Raw genomic sequence first — 18,487 nt, forward strand, 5'->3', positions numbered from 1 at the left:
TTTCAAATGCAGCAAAATATGAAGTTACAAATTAATAATAACAATGAAATTGTAATGCCTGAACCAAGTGACACAGTGACTCTTAGCGGTAGTTTTGTGTATTACGGTTAATTCTTACACCATGTTTTATGGTTTGATATTTTATTTGTATTTTGACTCTAAACATTGTTTTAACATTTTGTTTTGACATTTTTTAAGGTTAAGATTCTGAGATTTTATTTCACTATCTTTAAACAGGTCTATAAAATATTTCAGATCAAGGGTAACAATCATTTCCTAGCGGATTGCTGTTTTACTTGGAAAAACAAATTACAAGACTATGGAGTGAGTTCCCCGTTGTAATAAATAATAAAAATAATAAAATTAAAAAAAAAACACACATTGATATGATAAGATATATTTATTAGACAAAAAAATAGGACAAAAGGCTGCCAGTGAGGAATCTTGTGTACCAACACAGGAGTTGATGATGAATCATCATTTCTGTAGGAGTAAAAAAACACAAGCAGGATGAAACAGACCCTGAATGCAAAAATGCTGATGTCATCAACAAGATCATCCAATATCCAGCTCATTTCCACCAGGGATCATATTGCAGTAATATTATTATTCAATAATCCTGGGTGAGAGGCATCCGGGAATTACTTCTTCATCCTTGTGGGATACGGGCCAAGAAGTCCGAAATGGTCTTGGCGTTGCTGGAGTAACAGTCATCACTGGAGCCGTGCTCGTTTCTCAGGAGGTGGCTTGCTAGCTGGTGCTGCGGCTGCGGTGGTGGCAGCAGCAGAGGATTTGGCCGCTGGCTCCCTTTCCTCTTGTTTGACTGTTTCAGTGGGAGCTTCAGGCTCTTTCTTCACCTCCACTGCGACATACATTAAACACATTTAAGCCATTAGTTTGTCATAGTATGCATTAAACTCGGGCTGCCACACTTACTTGGTGATCAAATTAATCGATAACTATTTTGATCTGCACTTCAGTGTTTAGAGGCATTGTTGAACTCAAAATTGTAATCATCAAACCTTTTTTTTTTTTTTTTTTTTAAATCATTATTTTTTAATAAAGATTTTGAATTAAAAAAAGCAAAATATTATCTAAATAAAAAAAAAACAGTACATAAACTTTTTTTGAGAGATATTTTGAGTTAAAAATCACAATGAAAATACTCGTTTTTCTTTAGTTTAGAAAAAAATAGTCTATTTACTGTCATTTTTCGACCATAAACTGCACCCGCAAAACTTCACAAGAAAACTGTATTTATTCATATATAAGCCACACTGGACTATAAACTGTAATGGTCGATATTATAATTTGGTATATTGACTCAAAGTGTAAAAATCAATTTATAAGAAGCTACAATATGATAATACAACAATTATCGATACATACATGGGTCAGGAAATCATTCTAGGCTATTCAACAAAACAACTAGTAAACAGAAAAACAAGCAATTTTCATTGTTCTGCTGTGAATTGGAATGAGTTTATCACTAACAGACGTCCAACCGTTTGAAGTGGGAAGGGTTAGGGTTTGGGTTAGGGTTAGGCCACCCGCCCACTTCAAACAGATTTGGCATCTATGGCCATAAGCGGCAGCAAATGCCAGGCAATGAGTTCATTTTGGGGCATTTCACCTCATTTCCTGTTGATTTTTGGTCATTTCTTTTTTCTTTTAGGGTATTTACAGGGCACGTCCTGTCGATTTTCAGTTACTGAAAAGGAAGTGACTTAAGAATAGGCATGTGCCGGTATGCTATTCTGACGGTACGATAACCTTAAGCCAAAATATCACAGTTACAGCTAAAAAATGTGCTACTTTGAGATATCTGGGTGTAAAAAAAAAAAATCCCATTGAATAGGATTTTTGTTTTTCAAAACATATTAGCAAATTGGAACATAAGTATAATCTTAAGTTAAAATAATAACAAAATATTCAAAATCAAATTAAAAGAAATGCAGTCCTTTAGGTGAGCCTAGACCCACAGCTCAACATTATTACCATCAGAACAAAAATAATTATTTTCCATAAGAAGCACGTGTGTATGACTCGTATCATGTTTACATTATACACACACTCTCTTCCTCAACACAGACAGTTGCCAGAGAGAAAAAAAACACGTTTTACCACTGCGAGACATATGAAACACACTGAAGTTAACTCTCATAGCTGGTGGGAAACGTTCATGACAGTGTTTATCAACCTATAATTTTGTATAAATGCGAGATCATATTGGAGGTATTGCCTTCTCTGCAGCCACCCTCCGCAAACATGTTTTACATGTAGGTTGGCCTTCCTCCTCTAAGCCGCGCCCGTATGTCACTTTTCTGTAGCCGAAACATTTCCATACCAGCGATTTAGTTTTCTTCGACGGGGGGGGAAAAAAACATGAGTTTCACCTCCTCCAGCCATCATCTAGCACAGTTGACTCACTGACATTAAGCAACAACCGGTGGGGGAGGATTGAGCCGTACAGCTACAAGCGAGTGATTTCTCCATGCATTTTTGGGACATAAAAAATAGCTAATACCTTAGGGACAGTAAGACGGGAAATGTTTGCAGTTTTGAAACCTTGCCGTTTTCATACCACGGTATACCTTGAAACCGGTAATCGGCACATGTCTATTTTAGAATGTCCCCAAAATGAATAGGAAGTGACTCAAAATCAAACTCAAAATGCCCTAAAATGAACAGGAAGTGGCCTGTAAATGCCCACAAAAGACTTGCTGTGAATGCTTTGGTCTCAGTGGCATTGACGGCACTAGACGTTCCATCCAGTCAAAATGAATTGGATGTCTAGCGCCATCAATAGCAGCCAGTGGGCTAACATAGCCTTAAACAGAGACACCTTTTTAAAAACGATATGTCGATTCTTGGTGGGCTACAAAGTATCGCAATATATCATGTTATCGACATACCGTCACACCCTTACTGCTTTTTACTTAAGAAAAAAATCATACCATTAAATAGTTCCATAGCATTCATAGCTTAACTTCTATTAGCATATACTTTTGTTCTCAATGCACATTTGCAGTTAGAATGTAAGACCAGAATAATATAACAGTTGTTAACTCGCAATTCATAAATGAGCTGATGAATAGTCATCTAAAACATAATCTGTGATTTGTCAATTATTAAAATAATTGTTAGTGGCAGCCCTACACTAAATTAAAATATCCATATCCTACCTGGAATGGGCTTCTCTCCAGGCTTTGGCTGAAAGTGCAGAAAGAACAAATGATAAAGAAGGATCTTAAGAATTGTGACTTATTATTTTGTTCTATTCTGGTCTAATTTCCTTGGACTGAAAGCTCTGGTACCTGGTAGAAGGTTGGTGGAAACTTGGACCTGAGGTCCAAAAGCAGTGTATCCACACGATGCCTCTGGAACAGTGAACCTGGCTCCTCTTTCTTCTTGGACTTTGGCTTGTTTTTTTCTACCAAAACATCATAAATTCATATTAAGCGTTCTGGCAACAAATTTAATTCATGATGTCTGAGTGAATGCACTTCACCTCTCTCCTCCTGATCTTTGAAGTGCCACCAGTAACCTTTGGAGGGATGGTAGCGACAATAGGACATGGCTTCGTCGAATGCTGACTGGATGCCGTGAACAGCAGAAAGCTGAAATGGATGGGATCCTTTATCTTAACATGTTAACATCTTTGTCATCGTGTCCAAAAAACTGTCCAATTTAGGTTATCTGAAACGAGCCCAACCTGTATCTTTGCCTAATGTAGTGTATTAGCAGTATGTCCCAGCACTCCTCATGATTGCAATACAACCGAATGGCAGATAAAACATATTATTTCCTTAGAGATGATGCTGTAATTAGGGTCGTTCCGATCATGTTTTTTTGCTCCCCATCCAATCCCGATCGTTTTAGTTTGAGTATCTGCCGATCCCGATATTTCCCGATCCGATTGCTTTTTTTTTTTTTTGCTCCAGATTCATTTCCAATCATTCCCGATAATTTTTCCCGATCATATACATTTTGACTCGGACGAATATATATACATTCAACATACAGTAACTAAGTACTGTATTTGTTTATTATGACAATAAATCCTCAAGATGGCATTTACATTATTAACAACCTTTCTGTGAGAGGGATCCACGGATAGAAAGACGTGTAATTCTTAAAGGATAAATGTGACTTTGTATATTGTGACTAAATATTGCCATCTAGTGGATTTTTATGAGCGTTCAGTAAATGATACTGCAGCCATTTAACTTCTGCCCAAATGCATGATGGGAAGTGCAACCATGACTGTGCGTAATGGTACCAATTGCTATATCTTCTCAGCGTTGGGAAATAAAATAGGGTGTTAAGAAAAAGATCAACTACTACCTTTCTTCCCCACATTGCTTCCCACGATATTTCTAATCATTGAGAGAGAGATTGTAAGGCTTTAGCCAATTAAAAAACGGCTTCAAAGGCTGCCAAAATTCTCTCTACTCATTTTACGTTGCCTTTTAGCTCTATGTATACATAATACGGCGCCATTATAGATTGAACGCGACAATGCGTGAGTGGGTAGTGCAGCGGATGCATTAATTGCATTAAATATTTTAATGTTATTACCGCCGTTGACGTGATAAATTTGACAGCCCTACTTTAAGCCAAAACTAAAGACTCTGGATGAGTGTAAGACATTTTGTCTGTAACGTTAAATACAATTAGAAAACAATTTAATAATAATAAAAAAAAATATATATATATATATATATATATATATATATATATATATTAGGGCTGTCAAAATTATCGCGTTAACGCGCGGTAATTAATTTTTTAAATTAATCACGTTAAAATATTTGACGCAATTAACGCACATGTCCCGCTCAGAAAGTATTCTGCCTTTTGGTAAGTTTTACAGCAAGACATTTTGTGCTGTCCAACAGCGAACTCTTGTGGTCGCTTTGCGACATGGTTTATTGTTTTCTTTCCAGTTCATTATGGCTGCACGACGTCTCGGGCTGATAATGTTGTGCTTATATGATCCTTGGACAAGATTTGTCCGTAAGTATGGTTGTTGTAAAGAATGTACATATTATGTTAGCAAGCGAAATGTTATATTTTTTGTATAAGACGCTTTTTGTTGATGTTTAGTGAACCTGTATAGCGTGCTAAGCTAACGTTGTTGCTAATGCAATGCTTGTGTACTTTGTTTTTGTAGTTTTACGACGGTCTAAAGAGGACAATGGTTTGAGGCCATTTTATTAATAAATCAGATGAAAAAGGAAGAAGTCTAATTATTAAGGCGTCGTTCACTAGCTGTCTAGCTTTGGAAAAAGTAGACGCTTCGGAGTGAGGACAGCATAGACAGATTTAAATGACACTAGAGTGAAATGCCCACTACAGTACTTTTGTACCGTATGTTGAATGTATATATCCAGCTTGTGTCTTATCTTTCCATTCCAACAATTTATTTTACAGAATATATATATAATTTAGAGAAAAATATGGCATATTTTGTAGATGGTTTGAATTGCGATTAATTGCGATTAATTACGATTAATTAATTTTTAAGCTGTAATTAACTCGATTAAAAAATGTAATCGTTTGACAGCCCTAATATATATTTAAAAAGGGATGTCCGATATTTTTTTTGCCGATTCCGATACTTTGAAAATGACGTGACCGGACCCGATCGATTGGGATGCTGATCGATCGGAACATCTTTAGCTGTAATGTAGTAAAAGGACACCATAAAGGAGTTAATACGCAATAGCTTTTGCATCACTGTGTACAGTATTGTGGCAAGCGACGTGTGGAGTTTAAGACAGTTTTTATGGTTCACACTTGCCACTCTTGTGCCCCATACACCGCACCACCCCATATTGAACAGAAAACATTCGAACAGATCAACGGCAACCACTACGCTCAGTCATGGTCACCACAACTACCCATGAGCCATGGTGGGCGTAACAATAAGTCATAGACTTCATCATGTATTGACAGGACCTGGGGCGCGGGGACGATTCATAGCGGGCCTATGCCGCCGCCTATCTCCGTCAAAGCTGACCGAGTGGAAACAAAAAGCTTTTTCTGTTAAAATTATTGTGAATAAATTCTTAAATCCCTGAATTCTTTATAGATATGGACGTAAAACAGTCTCGATTCTTAGTTGAAAGCAAAAAAACTGTGCAGGTAGCATTTATTTTACGTACATATTGTGAACTATGAGGCTAATCAGTAAGGAAATTAGCGGCCGCCATATGTAAACAAAGAGCTTTTTCCGTTGAAAATTCTTGTGAATAAATGCTTAAATCCCTGAATTCTTTATAATTATGGACGTGAAACAGTCTTGATTCATGGTTAAAAGCAAAAAAAAAAAAAACAAAAAAAAAAAAAACGTGCATTTAGCATTTATTTTACGTAAATATTGAGAGGTATAATGCCAACGCTGTAGCAGCTAATTTCTCCCATCGATTTTTTTCCACAAAGTTTCAAAATGCATGCATCGTACGAAAATTACAATAATTACTTTGAATCCTCAAACAAATCACTCCTGAGACAATCCTTCCTGTTTTTATGCAGTACAGCTTTCGTACTTTTTCAACCTAAATCCGGCGTTAGATAGCTGCATGTAACTGACTGCTAATAAATGAAGCAGAGTGTTGGACAGCCCCCTTCGGGAAGGCGTGACGCAGTGAATGGGGAATGTGTCATGTAAATACATTATATGAAGTCTATGCAATAAATAAATAACAGTCACCACAGTATGAATAATCAGCAGAAATGAATGCGTTATTAATAGTCGCCATAGTATGAATATTCAGCAGAAATGAATCCGTTGTTAATATTCCGGATTTTTTTTTTTTTTTAATCCAGCGTCTTAATCTGAAGCACTCAAAACCACAAAGTATAATCACAGCACATATAAATTTGTACATGAAATCGTAAAGTTTGAAAGCCAACAGCGACATTGCAATCGCAAGAGACATGTCTTTTGTTCAAAAGATGGCGCTGTCGCCTCCACAATCAGGGGTTTTCTATGCTAATTTTTGGAGTTCCGAATTAATTTTCTGCACTAAATGGAGGCCTACAGAGACCAAACCCATTGAAGAACACTACCAGAAATATAAAGTATACTGGGAAAATTTCTTCAAAATCCGCCCAGCCGTTTCGGAGTCCACAGAGAACAAAAACAGACACACACACACAAAGTTCCATTTATATATAAGTATAGACGGAGGTGGGTAGAGTAGCAAAAAACTTTACTTACTTTACCGTGGCGTGAAAACGTTGCGGTTTCAAAACCACTAAAATTTTCCGTCAGACCGTAGTACGGTATTCGCCATTTTTCATGTGTCAAAAATGCAGCCAGAAGTGGCGTGGCGCGGCAGCGCTCACCCCCTCCCGTTTGTTTCTGTGTGTGAAAGTGACGCTATCGGCTAGACAGCAACCAAACCCAAAAACAAATACTCCAAACATAAGTTGTTCTTTTCTTCAATTTATTGAGCTCTCAAATCGTGGTAAGTGTAATATACAAAATAAATACATTTAAAACGTTGTACAATTGTATTTTTCCATGTGTGAGACGTGAGTAGCTTCAACAGATTAGCACCATGGAAAAGTTCGCTAAAAACAAAACACACATTTTCCTTTAAAATTCGATATACGCACTAACTAAAAGCTTACAAAGATGAATGTTAGCCTAAGCTTAGCTGGAAGAGCAACTTCGTCGAGTGTTACAGCCGCAGAGTGAGAAAACAAGCTTGATTTGCTTGAATGAAGGGGGAAAAAAGGCATAGCATCAAAGATCGTTAATAGGGAATGGGACGTACTACGTCACTGTTTGGACGCGCCTCCATGCTGGCAATATGATTTACTTCCGGTTCGGCAGAGTCAATGCGGATTGTAACGTGTGGTAGTGCTAAGCTAACTCCTTCGGTGTTTTAGAAAGAAAATATGGGCGTTTATTGTTGCGTTACCGGGTGCAGCAGCGTCTCCCACAGACAAAAAGGGGTTAGGAAAAATGGACTCACTTTTCACCGTTTTCCTGCATGGAGGACCAAATATCAGATCACGAAGGTACTACGGATGGCTGGATTGCAGCGGTTCGTCGGAAAAGCATTTCTTATGATCATATTTCTGCTGGAATGAGAGTATTCCCCTCATCTCTACTCTTGTAAGTTGAACGATTTATCCGTTTTGGTTTCAATACGTTTTTTTTTTTTTTTTTTTTTTTTTACTGTTGTGTAAATCTGCCTCGGTAGCATTGCTAACCTACTCCTCCTCCTCACCTACCTGTTGTGTTACTAGGAAAACCTGCATATGAAAGGCTGACAACACATCCCGATTGGTCACCATATCTCTTCTTGGGTTATTCTGAGGTCAAGCGCACCACATCGGAGCGTTATGAGAGGTTGGAAAGGCGAAGAGTGCACGCTGAAACTTCAGTTTGCTCTGCTCTTACAAACACGATCCCAAGTGTTGTTGTGAAAAGTCAATAAAATATGAATACCAAAACATGACTTGAACAACTTCTTGACAAACTGTAACTGCTTGTTGTTTACTTCAGGTCTTCATAATAAACAGGTGTAATAATTACAAAGTCAGGTGACTTAATTTTGTTATTCTATTTGGAATATGCATTGACAATGTGTGGACAGTGTTGTAGACAAGAACTGGGACTGATAAGTTGCAATAGATTTATTTCAAGTAATGCAACTTCTCCAATACAGTATTTGAGCTGACAGTTTAAAATCTTTAAATTAGTGCAAACAAGGCCCACCCTCTGACGGGGTCAGCAAATATTATATAATTATAAGTAATATATACAAGTTTAACATAAATGTGTCTTTGTCAAAGCAGTTTAAAAAGTATTTACTGGCCTTGGGTAAATTGCCAGACAGAATAAATATGTGGTTTAAAGTTCTTGCATTTCCATTTTAAGTATTGCAAGTACTAGTCTCCAACACAGTATTTGAACTGACAGTTTAAAATCCTTTTAGTACAAAATGGCCCACACTCTGGCAGGGGGCAGCAAATATTATAATACATAATACATTATAATAAGCTATATACTATATAAATACAAGATCACAACAAAACCTGTATTTTTCAAAGCAGTTAAAAAACATCCAGTGGCCTTAGGTAAATAAACGTGTATAAATATGTACTTTACAGTTCTTGCATTTCTATTTTAGGTATTGCAACTTTTCCAACACTATTTGAATTGACAGTCTAAAGTCTACATTAGTGCAAATAAGAATATTATAAATTAAAAATAATAATAGAATATATAAATTCAACATTACAATGAAACGTGTCTTTGTCAAAGTGATTAAATAAAACAACGTCACTGGCCATAGTTAAATAGCCAGGCAGAATAAATATGTGCATTACAGTTCATGCATTTTCACAAGTTAAAAGCCCGCAGTTCATCGACGAGAAGGGCAGACCCAGATGGCGTCTGCAGCAGGGGCTTGTTTGAGTCCGACACAGGACAAATGGAACCACTCCATTGAACAAATTTTCTTTGTCAAATGATCCAAGAAGAGAGATGGTGACCAATCAGGATGTGTTGTCAGCAGGTTTACCTAGGAACACAACAGGTAGGTGAGTCGTAGTAGGCGAGCATTGCTACCGAGGCAGATTTACACAACGGTGTAAAAAAAGAAAAACGTATTGAAACCAAAAGTGGATAAATCGTTCAACTTACAAGAGTAGAGATGAGGGGAATACTCTCATTCCAGCAGAAATATGATCATAAGAAATGTTTTTCCGACGAACCGCTGCAATCCAGCCATCCGTCGTACCTTCGTGATCTGATATTTGGTCCTCCATGCAGGAAAACGGTGAAAAGTGAGTCCATTTTTCCAAACCCCTTTTTGTCTGTGGGAGACGCTGCTGCACCCGGTAACGCAACAATAAACGCCCATATTTTCTTTCTAAAACACCGAAGGAGTTAGCTTAGCACTACCACACGTTACAATCCGCATTGACTCTGCCGAACCGGAAGTAAATCATATTGCCAGCATGGAGGCGCGTCCAAACAGTGACGTAGTACGTCCCATTCCCTATTGACGAAAGATGATCTTGCCCTAAGCATAAATCCACGTTTGTTAGCTCAAGCAGAGGTCTCACTCCCAATGTTTTTTTTTTTTTTTTTAATGAAACCTTTCCACAACAATATTTACATTTTAACTAACTTTTACATTTTTAACTAACTTATACTAACTTGTACATTTTAACTAACCTATTAACTTATGAATTCTTTATGTTCTTTTTAACACAAAGGCATGACCGGATTTGACACAGTGGCTGAAAATGGCAAAACTTCACTTGAGCTTTTCCACCCTCAAAAAAAAAAGTCATGCAGTATACATTTTTTAAAATTTTATTCAGAAGTGTTTTTACTTTTTACAGAAATTATTTTGTTCTTGCTCTAATCTTAAACAACTTGAGCTGTGGCTGTGGATATAGTCTATTAGTTATATTTTAATTTTATTTAAAATGTTTTTTTTATTGATAATGCATTTATTTTAACAATATATTCATGTTACAATTTGCAACTATGTTCTGAAAAAAAAAAAATCCTGTTCAATGGAAAAAAGTTTTTTTTTCCAACCCATACATCTCAAAATAACACATTTTGTAGCTATAATTGCAATACCGTGATACCGTGAAACCGCGGTATTTTTGCTCACGGTTATCGTACCGTCAAAATCTCATACCGGCACATGCCTACTTCAAAGTAATATTACTGTAGTAAAAGTAGTCGTCCAAAAAATGTACTCAAGTACAAGTCAAAAAGTATTTGGTGAAAAGAATACTCACTGTAATGAGTAACATTGTGAGTAACTATGAATAGAATATAAATATAGATATGTATTTATTTTCTCCACATTTTATTCATCCTACATTTTTATTATCATCTTATACTTGTCAGGTCAACGAAACCGGTTCTCACCGCTCTGGAGCTGATGACCGTGCTGAGATCTGGGGCCTGATAGACCACTCCTATGATGATGTAGTAGTCTGCCAAGGGAATCACTGGTGGGTGGAAGACAGATGGTGGATGGTCAGGTATGAACATTTCCAGAGAAATTCAGGTGTTCAGCAGTAAAGGAAAAAATATTCATGCATTCTGTGTACTTCGTGTCTTCACGAGGGTGTTAAAACTAGGGGTGCACGATATCCATTTTTTGAAACCGATACTGATAACTTCCTGCTCCTCAAAGCTGATATCGATACGATAACCAATAATATTGGTAATGGTGTGAGACAGGGAGGAATACTCTCACCATATCTGTTCAATGTATACATGGACGAATTGTCCAACCGTCTCAATAGATGTAATACTGGCTGTGTTGTAGGAAGCACTATCATTAACCATCTTATGTACGCGGATGATGTGGTGGTGCTCTCTCCATGTAGTGCTGGCTTACAGGAGTTACTCTCATTATGTTCTCAGTTTGGTGACCAATTTGACATCAAATACAACGCAGAGAAAAGTAACATTATGATTTTAAGATCTAAAGAAGATAGGGGGGCTGTATTCCCTCGCTTCTTTCTGGGCAAAAAAGCTCAAAATGACTGCAATGAGGCTAAATATCTCGGACATTTTATAACTGACGATTTTTCAGACGACAGGGACATTCACCGTCAATGCAGTAAACTTTATGCACAGGCAAATATGCTTAAGAGAAAAATTTTTATGTGTTCCATCCACGTGAAAATATCACTGTTCAGGGCATATTGCACACCATTATACACTGCTCACCTGTGGACCAGGTACTTAGCAAAGTCCATACAGAGGCTAAATGTAGCTTATAATGATGCCTTGAGTTATTGCAGGTGATAGATGGTACAGCGCCAGCCAATTATTTGTCAAATCTGGGTTACCCACCTTTAAAGCGCTACTAAGAAATCTGATGTATAAGTTCATGTGTCGGTTAAATGAGTCTGAAAACAGTATTTTAATGAAAATAACGGATCCTAAAAATAGTTATAGATGTAGGTCAAGCATGTCGCGCCATTGGAGTAAAAGCCTGTTTGTTGTGCAGAGATAGTTTGTGCCTTTTTCATGTTTTTGTTTTTTCACTTTTTGTTTCTGTGTTTTCTTATGTCATTTTTCTGTTGATTTATGTGATATGGACACCCCGTGTGACTCCTGAATAAAGATCATATATATATAATATATATATAATTTTTAAATGTATATTCACATAGGTTTTTGAACACGTGTAGGCCAAAAATACTACTGGTGGATTTAGCATAGACTTTCCTTTGACCTAATCAGAATTTTCATGATGACATGAACATTATTATAATGAAAAAAACAAAGACAAGAACAATTTTGACTTCAAATAGAGTGTCCATATTTATTTTTTCAAATAAATAAAATTTGAGTCAATCACCGTCAATTAGTAAATATTATTGATGATGTGTTCCCCTGAACAATGAGCGCTAAACTAAAACAAATATAAACCCAACAGGTATTGTGCTTTTTCAGCAGATTAAACATCTGGTGCAAGAGGAGAGGAGACTTTTATGGTCTTGGTCCATGAAACAACTCAAACGCACACATCCCAATCCACCGACACCGTGCCAAAATTAATATCCATAGGCCCAATAATATATAATGTTATTGGATTTATTGGGATGACGTCATAATTCCTATTATCGGACCGATATTTATCGTGCACCTCTAGTTAAAACCCAATAACGTCACGCACCTTGTGTAGGTGACTGTCTCTGTTGCTTCCTGATGATGTAGAGAATGGGTTCCTGCGCATGAAGAAGAATGTATTCCACTCCCACCATCTGACTGCAAAGAAGTGGATTTTTTAAGAGGTGCTTTCTAAAGCGGGTTAACAGATTAGTGACATCCAATGTGTGAAACTAGTCGCTAGGAAATACTTTTAAATGTTTATTTGAATAATTTGCCTTACAGAATTGAAATGATTTTCAGGCATGTAGGAAGAAGTAAAAAATAAATGTATATATGAGCGTTCTATAACTTCTGCCAATAATCTTTTTTTTTTAACAAAGGACATCTAAAAAATGACTTTGCTGATTCATTGTTTTACATTCAATAAGAGAATAACAGCAAAGAACATGTTTTTATTTAAACTATTTAAAGAATTAATTAAAAGAAGAACATGAGCTTTTTTCCATTGATTTAAAAAAATATATATAATATTTACTATTAAGTCTTTGCTTGTCATTGACAACGATAGTTGTCAAATTTATTTAAACTGTGAGGACTAGATGTGAATGCCCATGTTTCAGTGCCATTGACGGCGCTAGACGTCCAATCCATTTTGACTGGGAGGCACCATTAATGGAAGCCAATGGGGTTAAATGAGTGCTCTGTAATGGGTGAACCGATCAATGCAACTGGATGTATCGCACTTGTCACTTACTTGAGATGATCCAGGCTAAGCCGCTGCATTTTAACCACCTCATTATTACAAGTGCGGTCATAAAAGGGGTTACTTCTTTCTGAGAAGTAGTCAAGTACATTTCCAGGATTGAGGATGGGCACCAGGCCGCTGTCCACCCAGGATATGCCCAGCAGGTTGTCTGCAAAGTCAAACAAATCACATTTAACAGCCAGCATCAGATTACAATGACAATAAAGAGGTGAGTTTATCACCATAAAAGTGTGAATTCACATCTAAACTGCCTGATTTGGAATTATGTATGTATACTAATTAGGCATATACGACTATATTCAATAGCGTTGCTATTTACGAGCATAAATATCAATGCATCGTAAGATTTAATCGTCAACTGGTCAAAAACATTCCGCCAATGAAAATATAAGCGCTGCTAATACTAGCTGCTAACAATAAAGTTAAGCCACAAACGACGTTACATTTTTTAAAAATAAACTATTTGGTGTAAGCTTTAATTGTTCGCTTATCTTATACTGCCAAACAAACACGCGTATGTATATAATTTGAGTAATAATAGACTCTTTACGCTACCTCTGAAATCCACCGATGCCATGACGTAAATAAACGGTCGCAAAAAGACGACGTCATCGGCCAAACGATGGTGACTTGTCGCTGAAGATGAACGCTGTGACGAAGCTATTGAAGGCACAATAACAAGCATAAAGAGGAGAAAAATTAGGGGCAAATTAAAATATACACATTTAAACCGTCGCGCAGTCGTTTGCTTTATTGAATTATTTAATAAATAATAAATCAATTTAATAAATACTTATTTAATGACTAGATTTGTGTTTTGGTTTTGCTTGTATAGAATCTAGCATGAAGTACTGCTTGTTGGGTGCATCATGCAGGACAATCCTGAATTTGAATTCCTTATCCCGCAACCTGCACAGTCCAAGCACCACTCGTTTGTCCTCCTGTTTGGAGTTGGACCTGAACGCAACACACGACAGTGAATGTAAATGCTCGCAGCATTAAGAGCATCTACAGCATAAGCGGAGTTTAAGGGGGGTGGCGCAGCCCCCCTGGTAGCCGAAAAGTGTCATTGCATGTAGTTTACTTTCCTATACATATATATATACACACACACACACATATATATATATATATATACATATATATGTTATATGTTTTCTTGCTTTATTTATTTGTTTTCTTGCTTTACAACCTATATATATAAGTTGTAAAGCAAGAAAATAAATAACAAAAATGAATGAAATGAACAAAAAAAAATGGGTCAAAATTATTTTTCGAACAGATCATGTGACTCATTTGCTTTGCATATTATTTTCAACAACAAAAAAATGGGAAGGGAATTTTATTTTTCAAGTGATTTTTTATTCTTTGATTGAAAATATTTTTTTATGATTGAAGCAACTTTTTTGGGGATTGAACGATTTGGACACAAATGCCCTCCCCATAATATGGCCCAAACACAAAAAGGATTGCTAAAAACAAAGAAAACTTTTTTTAATGAAAAATTAAGTGTTCAAATGCAAATTTTTGAGTCTTGATTTTTTTCGCATTCAAAATTTGTTTTTCGATGATTGAAATTTTTCTTTTTTTGATTGATTTTTCTTTTGAAAATATTTTTTTTGGTATGAAACAACTTATTTTTTGATTGAAAAATAAAGACACACATGTCCTAGCCAAAATGTGGCCCAAACACAAAAATAACATTACTTTAATAAAAAAATAATCAAATAAAAATAGCTTTCAAATGCACTTATTTTTGCATTTAAACACATATTTTTTTGATTGAAGTGACTTTATTTTAAATTGAAAATCTATTTTTTGATTGAAGCAACTTTTATTTTGAATGAAGCAACTTTTTTTTGGGATCGAATGATAAAGACCCAAATCTATGTCCATATGGCTCCGCCCAGGGGATACAATTTTTGACTGAGGTAACTACATTGGCACGACACCGGCGGGCGTACCATATTCCATGGATGATGATCTTGGTGAAACGTATAGCTGTCCTGCCAGCAGCCTGATTAGAATTCTCCTCAAGAATGATGGGAAACAAAAAAACGCTCATTTTGAACTTATTATAAATATTCTTGTAAGTTAATCTTATTGCTGACACTGCGTTTCGGGGTCATCAACATGTTGTGCCCCCCTGCCCCAAAAGTCAAACTCCGCCTATGATCTACAGTACATGAAGGCAATGGCAAGCACAGGAAAGTGCTATTTTACCTTTCATGTGACATTATATATATAAACATTTTCTCTGATTTGTATTCACCTGTTACATGGTTTCTTTTAGTTTGCACTTATTTAATGCAAATTTTGTTTGCACATTTGAAGCCATAAGTTGTCTGTATTGTCACACTGCACTTGCAAGAGGGATGCAATGTCAAAAATAAAAATACTGTCAACAAATATTTCTTTCCTTGTTACACATAGGTCTAAATACCATTGTATATCATAGATAAATTTTCTTGTGAGGAGCGTGTCTTAGAATCAATGTGCAGTATTATGATACCATTATCATGTACAGTGCCTTGCAAAAGTATTCGGCCCCCTTGAACCTTGCAACCTTTCGCCACATTTCAGGCTTCAAACATAAAGATATAAAATTTTAATTTTTTGTCAAGAATCAACAACAAGTGGGACACAATCGTGAAGTGGAACAAAATTTATTGGATAATTTAAACTTTTTTAACAAATAAAAAACTGAAAAGTGGGGCGTGCAATATTATTCGGCCCCCTTGCGTTAATACTTTGTAGCGCCACCTTTTGCTCCAATCACAGCTGCAAGTCGCTTGGGGTATGTTTCTATCAGTTTTGCACATCGAGAGACTGACATTCTTGCCCATTCTTCCTTGCAAAACAGCTCGAGCTCAGTGAGGTTGGATGGAGAGTGTTTGTGAACAGCAGTCTTCAGCTCTTTCCACAGATTCTCGATTGGATTCAGGTCTGGACTTTGACTTGGCCATTCTAACACCTGGATACGTTTATTTTTGAACCATTCCATTGTAGATTTGGCTTTATGTTTTGGATCATTGTCCTGTTGGAAGATAAATCTCCGTCCCAGTCTCAGGTCTTGTGCAGATACCAACAGGTTTTCTTCCAGAATATTCCTGTATTTGGCTGCATCCATCTTCCCGTCAATTTTAACCATCTTCCCTGTCCCTGCTGAAGAAAAGCAGGCCCAAACCATGATGCTGCCACCACCATGTTTGACAGTGGGGATGGTGTGTTCAGGGTGATGAGCTGTGTTGCTTTTACGCCAAACATATCGTTTTGCATTGTGGCCAAAAAGTTCAATTTTGGTTTCATCTGACCAGAGCACCTTCTTCCACATGTTTGGTGTGTCTCCAAGGTGACTTCTGGCAAACTTTAAACGAGACTTTTTATGGATATCTTTGAGAAATGGCTTTCTTCTTGCCACTCTTCCATAAAGGCCAGATTTGTGCAGTGTACGACTGATTGTTGTCCTATGGACAGACTCTCCCACCTCAGCTGTAGATCTCTGCAGTTCATCCAGAGTGATCATGGGCCTCTTGGCTGCATCTCTGATCAGTTTTCTCCTTGTTTGAGAAGAAAGTTTGGAAGGACAACCGAGTCTTGGTAGATTTGCAGTGGTCTGATGCTCCTTCCATTTCAATATGATGGCTTGCACAGTGCTCCTTGAGATGTTTAAAGCTTGGGAAATCTTTTTGTATCCAAATCCGGCTTTAAACTTCTCCACAACAGTATCTCGGACCTGCCTGGTGTGTTCCTTGGTTTTCATAATGCTCTCTGCACTTTAAACAGAACCCTGAGACTATCACAGAGCAGGTGCATTTATACGGAGACTTGATTACACACAGGTGGATTCTATTTATCATCATCGGTCATTTAGGACAACATTGGATCATTCAGAGATCCTCACTGAACTTCTGGAGTGAGTTTGCTGCACTGAAAGTAAAGGGGCCGAATAATATTGCATGCCCCACTTTTCAGTTTTTTATTCGTTAAAAAAAGTTTAAATTATCCAATAAATGTTGTTCCACTTCACGATTGTGTCCCACTTGTTGTTGATTCTTGACAAAAAAAATTAAATTTCATATCTTTATGTTTGAAGCCTGAAATGTGGCGAAAGGTTGCAAGATTCAAGGGGGCCGAATACTTTTGCAAGGCACTGTATGTCACTCTCTGGTGTCTAGTTAAGGGTATAGTCTGCTTTATGCCTGATGTCAGCTGGGATAGGCTCCAGCACCACCATGACCTTGATTAGGATAAGTGGTACACAAAATGAATGTTATCATGTAAATTGCGTTGTTGTGTTGGGATGGTATAATTTTTCCTGGCACCCAAGCTGCTTTTGTCAACAGTTAGGACATTTTCACTGTAAAATTTCTCCTAGACCCAATCAGTATTGCTCTCTCCATCCCCCAAATAATGTTTGCTTGACAACAGACGACTATTTAAAGCCACGCTAGCGTACGGAGACATGAAAACAGGCTTTGTAAAACTGCCGGCTGTAGATGCACTCATACTTAACAGCCCTCCCAGGCCTTTTTAATGTGGTCAGGAGGGACTGTGGAATTTGAGCGACACACCCAAAACACAGCTGGGCTCACCAGCATGGCCAGTGTGTGACAACATTGCGCATGCAAAAAAAGGAACAACCTTTCTCAGCTTGTGGGTCGCAGGCACCTCGTAAAAATTACCAGAGTGAGCCCCAGTTTACAAGTGTTCCAAAATTGAACACTGCAAGTGTGGCAGTTTTGGGACTGTGGACATTCTGGTGAAATTTGCATGCTTGGAATGAGAATTAAACGGATACATTCATCGACCAATGAGAGGACAGACAATTTCTTTTGTGTATATGTACAGTTCTTTACTACAGCAGGGGTTTCCAAACTATTGCATATATAGACCCTCAGTGGATGCAGGATTTCATTCCAACCAAACAAGACGACACCTTTTCACCAATCTGGTGTCTTACAAGTGTAATCAGTTGATTGCACTTAGCTGATGTCTGTTTTTTGCAGAAACCTCAATGGTTGAACTGTACAGTAAGTGCTGGATCAGTTGGAACAAAAAACAGGACCCCAGTGGCCCTTGAGGACAGGTTTGGA

The 18,487-nt window shown here is 37.2% G+C and overlaps 1 protein-coding gene across 2 annotated transcripts; it reads right to left on the reverse strand.

The window, feature by feature from the left end:
* Positions 1-385: 385 nt before the first annotated feature.
* On the reverse strand, positions 386-14,051 carry med6 (mediator complex subunit 6). Of its 2 annotated transcripts, XR_009067238.1 has the most exons (9): positions 13,947-14,051; positions 13,380-13,539; positions 12,690-12,781; positions 10,922-11,004; positions 3,512-3,620; positions 3,318-3,433; positions 3,186-3,213; positions 646-862; positions 386-483 (listed from the first exon to the last, which is right to left on the reverse strand). XR_009067238.1 is itself a non-coding variant. In XM_057860369.1 (8 exons), the coding sequence occupies exons 1-8, from the start codon at positions 13,966-13,968 to the stop codon at positions 714-716; spliced, it is 759 nt and encodes a 252-aa protein (XP_057716352.1). In that variant the 5' UTR covers positions 13,969-14,051; the 3' UTR covers positions 393-713. The 2 variants fall into 2 exon arrangements, 1 of the variants encoding a protein (XP_057716352.1); XM_057860369.1 differs by having other exon boundaries at positions 393-862.
* Between the last annotated feature and the right edge of the window lie 4,436 nt (positions 14,052-18,487).

The sequence above is a fragment of the Corythoichthys intestinalis genome, chromosome 15, assembly GCF_030265065.1.
Source record: "Corythoichthys intestinalis isolate RoL2023-P3 chromosome 15, ASM3026506v1, whole genome shotgun sequence".
NCBI lineage: Eukaryota > Metazoa > Chordata > Actinopteri > Syngnathiformes > Syngnathidae > Corythoichthys > Corythoichthys intestinalis.